The sequence below is a fragment of the Phaethon lepturus genome, unplaced genomic scaffold (assembly GCF_000687285.1).
Source record: "Phaethon lepturus isolate BGI_N335 unplaced genomic scaffold, ASM68728v1 scaffold13687, whole genome shotgun sequence".
NCBI classification, from domain to species: Eukaryota; Metazoa; Chordata; class Aves; order Phaethontiformes; family Phaethontidae; genus Phaethon; species Phaethon lepturus.
This window is the reverse complement of record NW_010551213.1, coordinates 27,644-45,354: the sequence shown is the minus strand read 5'-3', so window position 1 is coordinate 45,354 and position 17,711 is coordinate 27,644. Positions and strand designations below refer to the sequence as shown.

Here is a 17,711-nt window from a genome sequence, read left to right as displayed (position 1 = left end):
GCATCACTTGTTTTGTGTATTCTTTTGTCATTGTTGTTATCATTGTTGTTCTTTTTCTGTCCTATTAAACTGTCTTTATCCCAAGCCGTGAGTTCTACCTTTTTTCTGATTCTCTCCCCGATCCCGCTGCGGGGGAGGCGGGGGCTGAGCGAAGGGCTGGCTGGTGGTTTTAGCTACCTGCTGGGTTAAACCACGACATATATGCTCTGAAACAGTGCTGCTGGGGGCAGGGGGGGAGAAGACACAGAGATGATGACTAAAAGGTTGGGTGAATCGAGTAACCTTCTGTAATGGTGACTGTCATTCTTGATTACTGGTGCAACGTAGCCTAGCAGTGCTAGGAGAATGGTCCAGTTTGTCCCCTTTTCATTTGTCTTCGTGGTTACGGTGTTACGTTGCGTATTGTGTTGCATTTCCTGAAAAACTGCGTGAAGCTGTTCTGTCACCTTTGTTTAAACAAAAAGGTCACATTAAAGAGAGGAAGCTGGCTTTCTGTGCTTTTTCATTAAGGCTCAGAGTGGTGGTATTACTGCATTTCCTAACTTCAGGACTCCAGTAGTAAGTGATTTTGCACTAGATTTCATAATGGCTGTCTCTGTTTTCTAGATATTTAAAAATTTATCATAAAATTTTGCCATAGATATTATTTGATAATTCAAATGTGTATAAGGAAACAGAAATTTGAGATACTCTGCTTGCTTTGAATAATATTAACATCAAATTAAATAGTTTCAAAATAATAATAATAATAAAATAAATCCGATACCGTAGTCCAAAATTGTATTGCCATGACCCTGCAAAGATTTCTGCAAAAGCAGATCCCGTGAAATGTGGCCATTAAGAATCTGTAGGAGGTTGCTGCTATTTAAATAGAGAAACATGAAAGACACATACCTAAAATAAGTTGCTGTGTAAATTTAGTTTTGGAATAAGTACATATCCTGTACTTGAGTGTTAATATATTTAACAAAATAAGGAGAAAAACTGAGACGTGAGGTTAAATACATGTGTGTTGTAATTCAGTTACGCAAAAAAAAAAAAATCCTTGTTTGAACACAAGTCCATTATCAAGAAAATGTGTTTTCAGTTCTTTTATTGACAGAGATTTGAAATGACTACACAGATGACAAATCTTTTGCTACCACCTGCTTTTATGGAGCTGACAAATTCAATGAGGTTAATGAAAAATAGTTTCTACTTAAATCTTTTGAATCTTCAACAATAAGATTTCTACAGATCCTAAGAAGATCTCTCTTTTTCTCATAAATGTATACTTTGGATTTTTCTGCTTAAGTTACAAATTTTTTTTTAATACCAGTTTTCATGTAATTGATTTGCAACTTTATTTTTGTCATCTTTGTCTTATTGACAGGTAGTCAATTGGCTTGAAGGACCTGGATCAGAACAGCTAAGAACCCAGTGGGGAATAGGTGATTCAATTAGAGCTTCACAAGCTTTGCAACAGAAACATGAAGAGATTGAGAGTCAACACAGTGTGAGATTTCCCATACCTTTTTCAAGTAGCAAAATAATTCTAAGTACTTGCAGTTATGAGCAATGTATTTTGGTTATGAGTATCTAGGAATTTTGCATGGCGCATGATTTTATGGGTTACAGAGGAAAATACCTGAGAGTTTAAGAACTTAATATGGTCATTACATGTACATGTTATTTATTTTTTCCAGTGTAGAAAAATACTGACTCCCATCTATGTTTTTTGTTTTTATTACATTACAGTAGTTCTCAAATTTTCATGTTGAGTAGGAGTAAATTTCCTTTTTCCTCCCTGCCAAAATGGCTGAGAAGTCCTGTACTTCTCAGGTGAATAAGTTAATATTTTTGGTTTTATTAAACTACATTTACCAGTAGGTGAAATGGGCTTTACACTTTCACTGATCAAGACTTAAGCTATAGGTTGTGTTCATAATGAAATCTTGAAGAGACTGTGTTGTAATTGTACTGACTTGATGCTTCTAATTTTGAAGATTTACTAATGTTGTGCATACTCAGTGATCCCAAAGGGGGTGTTGCTCACAGTGCTTTTCCTCTCTTCTGACTTTCCTTGATTCTGTCCACTTTTCCTAAGTTCCCTTTGCAGTCATGGCAAAGAAAATAGTCACTGGGTTATAATTTTTCTGATGTAATTTAGAAAAAAACCAACCCATCCAAACCTTCAGTCTGAGAAACACTGCGCCCTAGACTACATTGGTTTTATTGACTACATCTCTACCGAATACAGTTTCCTTGCTCAGATGCAGCAGTGGGTGTTGTAGGTGTCTGTCTGGTCAAGTGAAACCCATCTCCTCTGTCTTCGTGTTGCTTTAAGCACTTCAAGTGATGTCCTACTCTGAAAACCAGTACTTTCTGAAGTGTAAAACATCTTACAGTTAATCCTAATTGGAAAGAAAAAAAATCCCCTGCCCACTTCATTGACAAAAACAATTTTTAATATCTTTCAGTCATATTAGCACTTCAAACTGAAAAGAAGATTGAATATATTTTGTTCTCACCTGGATATCTATAACAGAGAACTATGCTTTAGCTAAATACACTCCCTGAAATCATTGAAATCCCACTGAAGTTTGCAGGCTGGCCTGCGGTTTGCTCATCACTAAAGCACTGACAAGGTGGAATGCTGCTTGGTTCTAAGGAGTTCCTAGAAATAATGGTCCGAAAACTTATTTTTAATTTTATACCAAAAAGAGTAATTGGGAGACCACTGGCCTACCTTAAATTTAGACGCCTGTTTATAAATGAAAACCATTTTTTGACGACAGCACTGGAAAAATGTGCTTTGCCTTTTTGATGTTTCAACATCTCGTAATAGCTGAGTGTACTTTCCTCTTTTATTTTTTTCCTATTTTTTTTCTCCCTTAATAATTGAATTCACAGCCTGGATGCTTGCTTTCTTTCATCAGCTCCTACTTATTGTTGATTATATTACTTCTATTTTGAACATAGTTGCAAAAATATTTGATTTGTTTTAATGATGGGCTTTCTTTACTTCAGTGTATTCCAAACCAAAAAAATAATTTTCTTAGGGTGGTGTTTTGTTTTGGTTTATTTCTTGGTTGGGGGGGGATGTTTTGGGTTTTTGTGTTTTCATTTTCTGACTGTTTTATTCAGGAGAATTATACTAGAGCTGTTATTTTTGAGCAAATGTTGGCCTTTTCTCCATGGTTTTGAGCTGTCACATACAGCTATGCCTAACTTACCCCTATGGAAAGGATCAGGAACACACTTTTTGTATCTGGTTTACCAGACTCTTAATTTCACTGATAGCTTGACCAAAATCAATTACTGCAGGTGTTTTACTTGCTTTAATGCTAAAAATAAAAACTAAACATTAATCTAGATTTTTTTTTTGTTTGACTTTGCATATTGTAGTTGATTTATTACACTCAGAAAGCTGGATTTGTATGTTCAGTGTCTAAAGGTAATAATGAGTTATGATGTCTGAACTGAGTTTATTGAACCTATATATCTCTAGTACATGTATGACAATGGAAGATGTTTCCATATTATGTCATCTTCATTGCCCCTTTTGGGGTAGATGAGAGATTTATTCTGCTCTTAAACTTTTGGCTGATTGTTAATTTAACTTTTTCATTACTTTTTTTTTCCCCTCCTTACATCTTTTCATACCCTTGTGTCTTCCTGTGAGCAGAAGGTAGAGGCAGCTTTGGGTAAAAAGAAAAAAATTTTCAGAATATGGGTATTTATATTTTTATGCTTTGTCAATAAATTATGCAAAAGCTGAAGGCATAATTTTAAAACAATTGCAAACACTCCAACAGGAGCATGACAAGAATACCAATTAAATCAGATATTTTAGGCCAATGGATGGTGCTATTCCATAGCATTAGAAATGCATAGGGTATTTGAAGGTCACTTTACTGTAGGCCAAAATAAAAACTCTTGAGCAAATGTGTTTTGCTTTACAAGCATCTCAGTCATGCAAGATGTGAATGTGATTTTGATGTATCAAGTCATTTTTAAATCTCCCAGAATTGTTAAATATTTGAATTATTTTCTGTTGCAAATACACCACCATGACAACGTAACTAACTCTTATGTAGGTATTCAGTAATCAAAGCATTTGAAAAACAAATCCACATGTTTTGAATTGAGTAGTATAAAGCTTTCCTTAAATAAGAAACAAGGATCAGTTTGAAGTTTCTGTACATGGATACTCCGTTTTATTCAGAAAATGAAGATTACTTCCACTTTGACGACAGTAGTGCTTTTTCTAAATGTTTTAAGAAAATCGTTGCTGGTTTCAATCATGTCACTGAAAGCAACACCTAGATAGTCTTATGAACAGCTTTTTAAACAGCTTACCACTTGGCAAAAGATCTTTTGTTTCAGTAGAGCATTCTAGACATGTAAACATTAGAAATTTGTTTTTAAATGGTGGAATTCTTCTCTTGGTTCAGTAAAATAGTTTGAGTTGGAGTTTATGCTGGGAGCTGGTAGCCATGCCTTGTAATCTTCCCTGCACCACTTTTTTTTATACTACAGTACATATGTTAAAATGTACTAAGCATTTTTTGAGTGGATTTGAAATTAGGAATATTTTTTCCTTCTGTGTAAAATTTCATAATTATACTGCAAGCGGTAATAAGTTCATTTTTTAATGTGATCATTTATTAGTCTGCAATTAGATGTGTTGCAGACTCTTTGCAAAATTACATGGCATTTTAAGATAAATAAAATTGTTTGGTGTTACTTTAATGCATAATTTTCTTGTTTTTGTAGGAGTGGTTTGCTGTTTATGTTGAGCTTAATCAGCAGATAGCAGCTCTTCTAAATGCAGGGGATGAGGAGGACCTTGTGGAATTGAAAGCATTGCAGCAACAGCTGAGTGATGTGTGTTACCGGCAGGCCAGTCAGCTGGAATTCAGGCAGAATCTATTACAAGCAGCACTTGAATTCCACAGTGTTGCCCAGGATGTGAGTTTTTCTTCTTTTCTCAGGTTCACCTGTCAATATATTATTGCCTCAGTACTATAAATGTTGAGTACATGGGGAAAAAAAAATTTAGGGGGATGGGGCGAAATATAACGTCACTTGGAAAATGCCTTAAGTCTTCATTTACTGTAATGGAAACACTGAGAAGCTGGATTTCCCCTTTTTTGGGAGGGAAGTGCTTTGTAATATGTTTTATATTTCAATAGCCTTTGAAATAACGTGGTTACTAGTTAAAAAAAGTTACTTACACCCCACTTTTTAAAAAAAAATTGGAGGTGTATGCATTAATTGAACCACAATTTCGTGTACTTTTCATAGTTTCTTTTTTAAATAGGCGTTTATTCATTTCCTATACTTGTCCAAAACAAAATCTTGGCTTCCTTCCCTCTCTCCCTCCACTTAAGGATGTATGCTCTTGGAATTTTATAAGCAGATGGGTCTATCTTTCATCTCAACTTTCATTTCCTATAGATGCAAAAAGAAACTTCTAAAATTACAGATTTACAAACATTTTGAAGATTGCTGACCCAACCATCTGAAGCTCAAACTTCTTATTGAATATCAACATTTATGTTGTTTTTCATTTTAGTTGTCTCAGCAATTGGATGGCTTACTAGGAATGTTGTGTGTAGATGTAGCACCAGTAGATGGAGCATCAATTCAACAAACTTTAAAACTACTGGAAGAGAAATTGAAAAGTGTTGGTGAGCAAAATATTTCTGCATTTGATACACACATTCTAATGAATGCATTCCAGGAAAAAAAAAAACAATAATCCCACCACCCCTTTTAAAAAAAAGACATCAGGAAAATAGTGTCAATCAGAAGAAAACAATAATCCCACCACCCCTTTTAAAAAAAGACATCAGGAAAATAGTGTCAATCTCTTCTGACTCCTAGCTAAGTATAATGCTCCACCTAGCTACCTTTGACTTGCTTGCACTTTAGTAGTTCTATCTGGGAAAATGATGTGGAAATGTTTTCTTTTAAATGTTTTACATGTAATATATATTGTTATAGATGATTGCCATGCATTTTGACTCCTAGCTAAGTATAATGCTCCACCTAGCTACCTTTGACTTGCTTGCACTTTAGTAGTTCTATCTGGGAAAATGATGTGGAAATGTTTTCTTTTAAATGTTTTACATGTAATATATATTGTTATAGATGATTGCCATGCATTTCATCTGTAAACGAACTATTTTATGCCACTAATCATCCTTATTATCTTGGGAATATAGTGCTTAGATGATCTTTTTGTCTCCAGAGCTGACCCCTTGATGATTAAGATTATCTGCTCAGTTTTAGAATGCTTGTACTGAGTATTTTGCAGTAGCTTTGAATGTATATGTTAATAAGTGGCACATTTAAGGTTGTTACACTGTCAAGCATATAAAATAGAATATTTCAGTTGAAAGGGACCTACAATGATCATCTAATCCAATATGTTGTAGGAGAAAGAGCTTTGAAGCAAAATCATGTATGGTAGAAGTAGTTATGATTACTACATAACAATTTGAAGGATAAACTAAGATATTTGTTTACGAAAGCAGATAGTAGAGCTGATAAATAATAGATGTAATAGCAGATTCTAAGCGTTGGCATATTTCAGTATAGAAAAATGTATCAACTATATTAGGTGTATTATAAAGTAGTAACTTCTGCCAGCCATGGGAGAACAGTTAGGCTACAACTGCTTAGCAGTGATAAATATTTTGGGTATTACACAACTGTGTGACAGACAGACATTAATTAGCCATTTATGTGCTGAAAAGTTAATGCTCACTGTCAGCTTTTATTCCTTTTCTTGTGAATCTTTCTGCTAGGTCATAAGAAGAGCAATATATTAGCTCTTTGTTAATATAGACAAATGCTCACTCACACTTAAAAGTTGGAAAGGGTAGTGAAAGACAGGTAGTTATGTCCTTTGTCACTCTCCAGGCTTCCATCTCAGCTTCTGTTGCATTTCATAGCTCTCCTTTGGGGGGAAACACCCAAATTTATTAATGACCATCGACTTTTTTACTTTCTTTTTTCTTTTTTTGTTTAGACTTAGGCTTGCAAGGCTTGCGTGAGAAAGGTCAGAGTCTTCTTGATCAGATATCTAACCAGGCATCCTGGGCCTATGGAAAAGATGTGACCATTGAAAACAAAGAAAATGTGGACCATATCCAAGGAGTGATGGAAGATATGCAGCTTAGAAAACAAAGGTAATAACAACAAGTTCTAGGCATTAAGATTTCTGTGTGCTAATAGGTCACTTATAGAGACTGACCATTTTGCTTTATCTTCAGTTAAGGGATGCAGTACAACTATACTTTTTGTTTGTGGTATATTTAAATGGGACAGACGCATCCCGGCCTAATCTGTTGTAGCATATTCCTAAATCCAAGCACCTTTTGTATTTTGGATGGAGTATTTGAATGCTTTCCTGTACTTGTGAATACTCAACAATTATACGTTCCTTTTTATATAGAGTTATGGAATGGATGGAAGAGGCATCTCTTTAGATGTTAGCAGTTTGAGATGGAAGGTATAATAAGATTACAGTAGTGACGATGGCTCTAAAATGATGTATGTATTACGTATGACTTGTTTTACCCTCTTCTTTAGCGCAACCTCTATCCTTTGAGCATGGCATTTTTACTCCTGAAGATAGGAAAAAAGATGAGATGGTGTCAGGGGGACAGAGTAGAAAAAGGAGGCACAGAGTTCAGTTTTCAAAATGTGGGTCTTTTTGTGAGTTTTGGAAAAAGATAGTGGGGAATGAACTTCTAGTAGGGAAAAATGCTGGGGCGAGTTGAATTTGCAAGAAGGATGGATTTTGCCATCCTTCTCTTTCTCCAAGCCCTTTCATTCATTATTTTTTTTCTTAAAGATGTAGTAGTACTGGATTGGCTATAGTACTGCGTTTTTGTTACTCAACAGTGTGAAAGAATCAGATGATGTTGCTCATTATTACTGCTGGAACCCCTGAGACAATAAAGTACTCTCCATAGAAAGTGCCTGAACTTGAGGGCAATAGCTGAACAAGAAGGTTCTAGGGAACAACCAGGTCTAATGAGCATCAAGTTGCTCATTTTAGGAATTAATTCTACCACTGACAAATTGTTTTCTTTGGGAGCTTAGTGTAAGAAACCATGTGTTTCAGTAACTCTTAGAAAATGTTGCTTTAAGTATGTCCTCTGAATCCTAGTTGCTTGAGCAGCACTTGTGTTTAGAGGGCCAACTGCAAAGAGCTGTAGAGGACCGTGTGCCACTGTGCAATAAAATGACAGTTGGAATTCGGTACTGAGAAGAGAAATGCATGTGGGAGAAGGAAAAACTTTTTATACATAGTAATGGACTCTGAACCAGCTGTTAAAGATAAATGTTGGAAAACTTTTGCAAAAGTTGATTTAATGTTCGATCATACTGTGAGAAGCAAGTAAAACACCAAGGATTGTTAGGAAAAGAATAGAAACTAAAAGGAAAATGTCATTGTGTCACTGTATAGATTTGTAGGCCATTTGTGTTTTAAGTGTTACACAGTTCTGGTCCCTGTCCTCAGAAAGGATATAGAACTGTGGGAAGTCAATTAGAGGATCAAAAAGTCAATAAAATGTTCAGACAGGTGTGAAGCAGCTTCCAGATGATGAATGATTAAACAAGGTTCTTCAGCCTGGATGAGAGACAAAAAAGTAGCATTAATGCTCTCAGTAGCATTTAACAGTAATTTTTGTGAACATGTCCTTTTTTTTTTAATTCTATTGAATGTTTTTCACTATTTATATACACATGTAGTACAATGTATATTTCTAGGGGCATTTTGTTGCTTTAGTTATGCTTTTGGAACCCACAAAATGTTTTCCTGAATTATTAGAGCTTAAAATTTGCTCTCTGTAAGCATCACAGCACTACAGGACGTGTAACAAAATGCAGCATGCTAACAAACTGTTCTTTGGAAGTGCTTATGCTTGCAACCAGTCTGAAACAGATCTGTGCATACCATCTTTTACATTCATTTATAGCACTAACTGTTGTTGACATTAGTAATTCCATTTGCACTGGACAGGAGTCTGAATCTTACTGTCTACTTAGTAGGCTCTGAAATTGGAGTGGAAAGGTCATTCTGCTAAATGTATTAGCTTAGCTCTCACTGTGGAAAGAAAACAACTTTCAATACTTTTTTTCAAATTCTAACTAGAGAAAGAACTGCAGAATGTGCTTAATCCAGAATAAGAGAATTAGTTTAATAATTAGATTTTGAAATGCTTCCTGATAAGTTATAGCAAAGGACATTATCATATAAGGGTTCAATTATTACAGTCCAGTTAGCTAAAAAGAAAAATGGAAAGATGTATTAACATCTTTTCAACAGTCCTCATTTTATTCAACAAGAAAACTTTGCCACCAGCTCAGAGTACAGTTCAGAATTATGGCAGGTTTAGTCCAGCTTTCACCTAGGATCAGTAGGATAAAGTCTCTTAGCCATGTAAGCCTCTGTGTGGCAAATCTTACCCATACAACAAGGTGAGGAACCTGCAATGCTGCTGGAAGGGCCTTGTATTCTGGTATTACTGCGTAGAGCTGAGCCATATCAGGAGCCCTGGTGGGTTGTAGCGCTCAGTTCTAGTTATTGCATGTTTCTTATTGTTATGTGAAGCATTACATATTTCGGCCCAGCAAAGCAGCACAAAAATGCTATAGTCACCTTTTCATGAACACTTCCGTCTTAATGTTGGGCGCTGAAGACATTGTTGTCAAACTCAGTGTATTGTCTGCTACATGTGTGTTGGTGAGTCTTTCTGTGCTGCTGTTTAAGGTGTGAGGATATGGTGGATGTGCGGCGACTGAAGATGCTTCAGATGGTACAGTTATTTAAATGCGAAGAGGATGCTGCTCAGGTATGGGAATGCCTAAAGAATTTCATCAGTCCAGTCTTTGTAGTCTACTGGTTAAGTTTATGGGGGTTGATAGTTGTACAGTATTTTTTATCACTTTCAAATGTGCTTTTATTTGGTGAATTTGTGCAGTGAAAATAAAGGATATAGCACTGACTGGGAATAGTGTATTTGGTGATTGCATGCATGATCTACCAGTTTGTGGTATCTCTTAACTTTTTTTCCATATTAAAAGTATGTGCTAGTGCTGAAGTTACTTCATCCTTCTGGATTAATTTATTTTTAATTTACTAGGTTTTATTCTTTTAACTTCTGTTTTTAAGGCAGTAGAATGGTTAAGTGAACTGTTGGATGCTCTGCTGAAGACACACATCCGATTGGGAGATGATGCTCAAGAAACAAAAGTTTTACTGGAGAAACATCGAAAATTTGTTGATGTCGCACAGGTGAAATTATTTTTTTAGCAATATGGGGTTCGTACAGTTTTTCAGAAGATCTCCTAAATAGAATTGGTACCCATATGGACAATCATGGAACAGCTGTTACTAGTCTTAATGGTTTGCCTCAATGCTTGAATGAAGAAATAGTGATTGCTGGCATTGGTGATGAGCCTAATGAGATTTTGAAGTTCCATCAACAATAGCAATGCTGCAGTTTCCTACCTAGTTTATCTGATTCATATAGGCAATGCAAACCACAAAACATACGCTTCACATTGACTTTCTTAAAAGGCATATATTTCAAACAGTCATTATAAAGACTTTTGAAGGACTGCAATAAAATACTGAAATATGGATGAGCCACTTTGTTTCAGTCTATTTTGTGCCGTACTTCATGAAACAGAGCCTTGTCTTTCTATTGGCTTTCCAGGTCGAGTTGACTGTTGGTGTATGATGGTCCTGCTTGTACGTGGAATTTTGGCACTAGCAGAGTTAGTGGTTGAGCAGGACTGACAGCTTTAACTCTTGGCTGTAGCAGCCAACTAATGAATCCTGCTGTACAAGAGTCTGCTGAAATCACTGAAGCCATAGGGCATGTTTGCACACCTGTTTGCAAATCTTGAGTATGCAAACAGACACTGGATACGTGTGAAAGAATTTCACCCAAGAATAGAAAGTGTAACAAGCTGGGCCTTTTTCAGACGTGTACTGCTTTTAGCAATGTCTAATTCAGACTTGCCGATGAACAGATGTGATGTTTTCAAACTGCACCTGTTACACTGGAACTGATTTTTCTCTGTTGGTGAATTAGAACTGATGAATACAGGAGGGTAGCTTGTCGTTACAATGATGTGCCACAATGCACCTGGATGCTGGGTGACCACAAACACAGTGACCGTGAAGTCAGTGAGACAGTCGTCTTGTCAGTAGATATCAAGTATCCCATGTAAGATCCAAGCAGCTATTAGAAGTCTTCAGGAAGTTCTGGGTTTTTGCTGGTGTGAATGCTAGACAACAGGGGAATTTTCTTTTTTTTTTTAATAATTTTTTTAAAGAGCAAAAGCACTGTTTGGTCATTACAATTTTAGTTGTACTTCAGCAGCGTTTCGTAGCAGACCAGATTAGTTCAATATGCTTTGTGGACCTGAATTGAGGAGCATTCATAAACTTGTCTGCTGTTGTTAACTAGTTCCTGAGTTAAATGCACAGTTTTAATGTGTTTTCTTTCCCATGCCCTCCACTTTTTAGAGTACTTATGACTATGGGAGACAGTTACTGCAGGCAACTGTTGTCCTGTGTCAGTCCCTGCGATGCACTTCAAGGTCCTCAGGGGACACGCTTCCAAGACTGAACAGAGTGTGGAAACAGTTTACAATAACTTCTGAAGAAAGAGTACACCGGCTAGAAACGGCTGTTGCATTTCATTCAAGTGCTGAAAAGGTGAGTGCTGTGGTCGTAAGAAGAAAAAATTCTTATCAAAATTTAAGCAAATAATATGTAAGAAAAATTAAGTTGTCAGTGTGTATTTTTTCCTTTTCTAAATATTAAAAAAGCAGAAATAAGAATTTAAGCATATTTTTTCTAATTGTTAATTTCAATTTTTAATGCAATTATTGCTTGTATACCTACATTGGTATAGGACCTGCTTAACAAAAGAGAACTGCAGCCCTGAAGTTCAGGTGCATTGAGGTGGAGCTGGAAAGAAATTTTTTTTTTTTTTCTGAGGGGAACTGATGTTGCTCATGAAGCATTTTTTGTGTCTTTTTGACTGTAATTGTTAAAGGCAGGGAACACTTACTGACTTGTGCTTTAGTCTGTGATTGTTAAAGGCAAGGAACACTTCTGGATTTGTGTTTTTGTGCAAGATGTAATACAAAGCTATAGGGTGATTTAAAGTATTTGGAGAGTTAAAAGGAATATTGCCTTTTAAGGTGTGTGCTTTTTGAATGCCATATCCATTGCACAAACTGTGTAAATGAATGCAACTCACACTTGTTTAGTTTCCACGCATGCTCTGTTGCTTCATCTTGTATTTTGCACTTGGAGGGTTTTGAACATGCGGTTGCTATTCGGTAACAGCTTGCTGAAGTGGGGGAAGTGTCGAGGGTTTTCAAATGCCTGAATCTGAGACAATGTCCATTAATGTAGATCATGAGAGATAGGGCCTTCTCATCCAAGAATCATTCTTTCTATGATGTGATATGTATTAGAAAAGCAATTTAGAGTGTGTGTCTCTAATACCGACATTAAAATTGCATGTAACTGCAAAAAAAGCCGACCTTGCACATGGTAAAAGAAAATAAATTCATTCTGTCATTGAGGGAGAGCGTGGATGCAAAGTTTATTCGTATGCTTCTCTTAGTCCTTTCTTGTTTGTGTTAACAGAATATACTTTGAATTTGTAGGCATTGGGAGTTGGTGGATGTTCACAAAAGCAGAAAAATATCATCTATGCTGCCACAAATGGCTGAAAAAAGTTTTACCTGATACTAAATTAGAGTTCAGTGGTTCATGAACTCCACAGAGAGTTGTTTGTCTCAGTCCATATTATGAGCATTCTTTCATTACTGCAGTAGTGAATTGCTATGTTTTTAGGCAATCATAAGTTTAAAAAAAAGTAAATGGATGCCTGAAAAAATAACGCTTTTGTTCGAAAACATAATTCTCCTAGCACTATTGTGATATATTAATGAGTCTGTGAGGAAAATGTGCTGCTACTATCCGTGCTGCTTTGGAAAAAAGTAGTAAGTGGTAGAATGAGAAGTGGAAGAAAATACAGAACTAAGTACTAGTATTGTGTCCCAGTCCTGTCTGGAAACACTTGTGTTCAGACTTTTTTAATCTCACCTGTTCTGTGCCAGATGTGGATTTTAGTTTTGAAATGGCTTGTAAGGGGCCCTTCGTTATCCATGTTTCTTCCATTTTATATGACTGTCTTGTATGTTTAATAATGCAGGTTACTATTTTTATGTGTTTTATATTTGTTACTGGAATATTCTCTAGCAAGACTATTTTTTCTTTTTTGTTCCCTCTTAGAAATAAAGTAAAATGTTCTAGTACAGAACAGTGGTAGCCCTGAACTCTCTTCTCAATGTCGCTTAATCGATATTTTCTTTTCTTGAATTTTTCAATTGATCTCATAAATGTGGCAGTGAAGATGCTGAAAAAGCATTCATTCTGCCAGTTAATAGCACTTAAAAACTACATGCTATCCCTTGTGTACTTTATTCTGCATTTCCTTATTTATTTTTAAACAGATTTTGCAAGAATGTCCAGAGCAGCCTGAAGCTTTTAATGAAATGGATCAATTTGATGAGATTGAAGCAGTTGGGAAATCGCTGTTGGACAGACTAACAGTGCCTGTAGTTTATCCTGATGGGTATGCAAAATGCTTTTCTAATGCCTTCTGAATATGCTTTTGGTTAAGTTTCACAATAGTCTCGTGTGCAGAAGAATCCTGAATGCTTATTGCTGAAATTAAAAAGGCAGTGTAAAAAGCTCATTAGAAGTTATTTCCCATCTTTTCACAGAAAAGCAGGCAGGTCCAATCTCAAACTTTCCACAGACAACGTGTCCACCTCTTCAAAGCAGTGACTTTTTCGCACTCAGTAATTATTAGATTTGTGCAGTCTTTACACCAGCAAAGTATGTAGAAGTAGCAGAAGAATGACCAGTCCCAATATCTTCTCCATGGAAAAAGATATCAGATTAGAATCATGGTATTTTGATTAATTTATTTGCAATTTTGTCTATCTGAAGTCTTAAGCCAGTACATTGAAGATAAATTCACATTTGATTTATTCAGCAAACAAAACAGTACTTCCCTCATGAAGTATTCATACTAATTTAAAATTGGTGGCTGTCTTGAGCTACAAGATTGAATTTGGTATCTCGGCCATAATAAAACTCAGTTCTCTGTGTTCAGTAGAATACACTTGTGCATTCTGATGCTGAGCTTGTAGTTAATTTCTTCTACTTGAGTATAACCAAGCCTTGGAACTAGTCTCTGGGTGTGTATGCCATAATGGGTGAGATCTGAAATCAATATTTTGAATTAGAGGCTGAAATGTTATGAGATGGTATCACGCAACTGCATTATGGGTTACTTGAAGTCGATCTGAGAAATACAGCTACAGGAAGCTGGTCATGAAAATTAATTTCCTGTCATCTTATTTCCAAAATGTCCCATTTCCATGCAGTATAGTTTCCCTCAGGAAGGAGTGCTACCCATGATGATGGACCAAGGCCTGATCTAGTAGTGATTTTTACTGCCCTTTCAGTAGTGTATTTGAAAATAGTGGAGGATTTTATAACTGTGAGGGAAAAACAAACCAACCCCAAGAAGTGTTATGTTTGTTGAAGTATTTTGGTGACGCAGTAAAAGTAGCAACTGTTATTTATTCTTAAAATGGATGTAATTTGCAGATAGACTATTAAAGTAAAAACAAACATTGGAACCTGGGAAAGCTCCCCATGAAAGAAGATGCTTGCCGCAGTCTGAGGTTTGCATCCTAACACAATGCTCCTATAACTATAGGTATAGCTGACTGACTGAATCGTGAACATTATTTCTGACCCACCTGGCATTTCAGCAGAGTTCTGAGTGTCCCCTTTCTCAATGTCCCCCTTCTCAAAAGTGGGATCTTAGCTGTTCTAAATCCCAGGATCCCCTGCTCATTGGCCCTAGGCATTCTGTTTTTGAAGCTTTTTACAAACAATTTGCAAAGGGTTCACTCATTAGTAGAAACGGTTTAAGTAAAGTAGGAACACACAAAATGTCATAAAATGCTTGGAGGAGTCTTCATCAGTTTCTTCACCACTTTGGACTTTTTTTCAGCATCTTCTTGGAAGTCCAGGTCATTGTTCCCTGTCCTGCTCCTGGCTTCTAATCTGCGTCAGGGAAAAATCTCTCCGTGCTGTGATCCCGTGTGCGGTTGTGCAGTCTGCTGCCTTTGGAGTTCCCTAGTCAAACTAGTGTACTCCTCTGTGAAACAACTTTTCTGCCTCCTTACGCCTGTCCCCCTACTCTGTCCAAAGTCCTCTGTCCTACCACCATTTCCAAACTCTTCAACCTCTGTCCTTTGTAATTAGATTTGATACCTGTTCTTCTGAAACATGTATTCCGTTCAAACCCCCCTTTTGCTGACAGCTTGGTTAGTGGTTCCCCTAACGCTTCAGCTGTTCTTTTGTTGTATTTGAATGGGAGAAATCAACTTGCACAGCCATGTGTTCTTTTCAGTTTGAGAGGTAGATGACATAATTTGACAGCATGTGGCTGACTTGACATACAGAGTTCTTCAGTAATGCAGCAATCATATAGCCTCAGGACTCATGTATAGGCAGATTTCCTTGATTGTCATAGTACTCAAAACTGCCAGACGGACTTGGGGAGTAGCAAGAGAAGGGAGGCAAAAAATAGTGTAAGGAAGTATCTAGTTGCACTTAGAACACAGCCTGCTGTTGAGAGAGTCCTTTGGGTATAAAAGGGTCACTTAATACTTGTAATAATTACATCAAGATCTGCTGCCAAGTCTCATCAATGAGTCTCCAAAGCCTTTTAAAGGTGGCCTTTAAATTTAAAAAGGAAAAAGTGCCAATTTTTCTTCTCTGCCTTGTGTTTTCTAGAGCCATTCACATACAGCCTTATTTTTCACTGATAACTTTTTGTGGTATGTTTTTTCTTTTAGGTCTGAGCAGTACTTTGGGAGCCCAAGTGATATGGCTTCTGCAGCAGAACACATTAGAGAGAAGATGAAGCTGGTTAGCCTGAAAAAGCAGCAGCTGAGATATCCAGAAGCCACTACCCCAGAGAGCTAATACTGACCCTTGTCTATGAATTCGTAATAGGACTTCAGTTTGTAATCCAGCATGTTGTTTGCATATTACAGAATTTGGCATAATATATTAAAACGCATTTCACAGCTGTTATAAGTCTCATCTTTTTTTCAAAGTAAATGTTCTCAGCATCTTAAAACTGTACATCTGTCAAGCCATAATTATTTAACATGCTATGAAACCATAGATTCCAAGTATCTTATGAAAAGGAACTGTAAACTTTGCACTGAAATTTGCTGTAAAGCTTTACCTGACCTGTCAGCTGCTTCTTAGTTAAACAGCTGATGCAAGCTTTGAATGGTGCTAATGAAAGTGTTAGGAGTTCCGTATTATGAAATGGTAGTTCTTTGCTTCCCCCGATGCCCAGGTGATGTAGTAATTTTAGACTGTGGGTAAAGTTCCTGCAGTGTAGCCAGTGGTGATCCTATAATTTTAATTTTAAATACTTAAAAAAAAAAAAATCCTTTTTATTGTGCCAGTATGCAACCTGCCCATCAAATCTTTGATATATCAAATTCATTAAACAGATGTTTTCCTATTTGTATTGATAATGTATTAAAAGCTGTTTGTGCTTAATAAAAATCATCTTTTTAAAGTCTAATATAAATTTGTTCTGGTTTGTATTCCCAAATGTCATTTGTGTTGTAATTTTGTGATAAATGGTAGTAAAAGTTATCACTCCGGCAATATATTTACAAAGTCTGTATAATTTTTCTTAGGGAATACTCTTTAACATACTGTAGGTATAACGGGCACCGCTCTTGAACTATCATTAACAGGAGCGAGAGTCTGTTATATTTTTCTTACTTTCTGATAGCAGTACTTACACAAAAGGTAGTATGTGCGTAAGTCAGTGTTACATTAGTAATAGTTTTCTTCCCATGTAAGACTGGTACACATCTCTTGTGCCTTATTGCTAAGTCTTGTTTCCCTTTGAATGGAGAATCTTAAATAATGTGAATATCCCTGGTAGTACCTTTGAGGTTAAAGTTTTTCATCTAATGAAAAATGATTAACAGGAAGTTCATAAACAACTTAAAACCATGAGATCAGTAATAAAATGAAATTTATTGAGAGGGGAATTGGATTGAAATGAAGTCATCTGTGTGCATAATTTGGTTAACTTCTTACTCTTCAGGATTTAATCTTGATAAATTCAATATTACATTTACTGGAAGATGGTGTGGTATCTCACCACTTTAGAATACTGTGTGTGGAACAGCTGCAGGTGTAAGTACCTTATCTTGTTATCGCACTATACTTTGCTTATGGTAAATATAATGCTCTCTCCCTGCAGGTGTTGCTATTACTCTTCAGGTTTTCTTGATGGATCTGTCATTCAAATATTATATTTACTTATGTGTCTCAGTTTTTCCACGTTTTCTCCAGAGGAAAGTGATGTGCCAAATAAAGCAATTTCTCTATAAAAAATAGTAATTCAAAATTAACAGCTTCTCTAACTTTAGTGATAAAGGTATTTTTTTTTTTCTCTCAGGGTATTTTGGCAGAGGAAATTAAATTTTTTTGTTGTTGTTGCATTTGATGCAATGGTACAATATTTCATGAATACTAGTTTAAACCC

At 36.1% G+C, this 17,711-nt stretch overlaps 1 protein-coding gene across 1 annotated transcript; it reads left to right on the top strand.

Annotated features, from left to right (window-relative positions):
- Positions 1–1,372: 1,372 nt before the first annotated feature.
- Positions 1,373–16,730, top strand: SESTD1 (SEC14 and spectrin domains 1; the record flags this gene model as incomplete). Its single annotated transcript, XM_010290845.1, has 9 exons — positions 1,373–1,495; positions 4,759–4,953; positions 5,561–5,675; positions 7,022–7,181; positions 9,776–9,857; positions 10,178–10,300; positions 11,543–11,734; positions 13,552–13,673; positions 15,982–16,730. Coding segments are annotated over 9 exons (1,242 nt in total), but the record flags the coding sequence as incomplete, so codon positions are not given.
- Between the last annotated feature and the right edge of the window lie 981 nt (positions 16,731–17,711).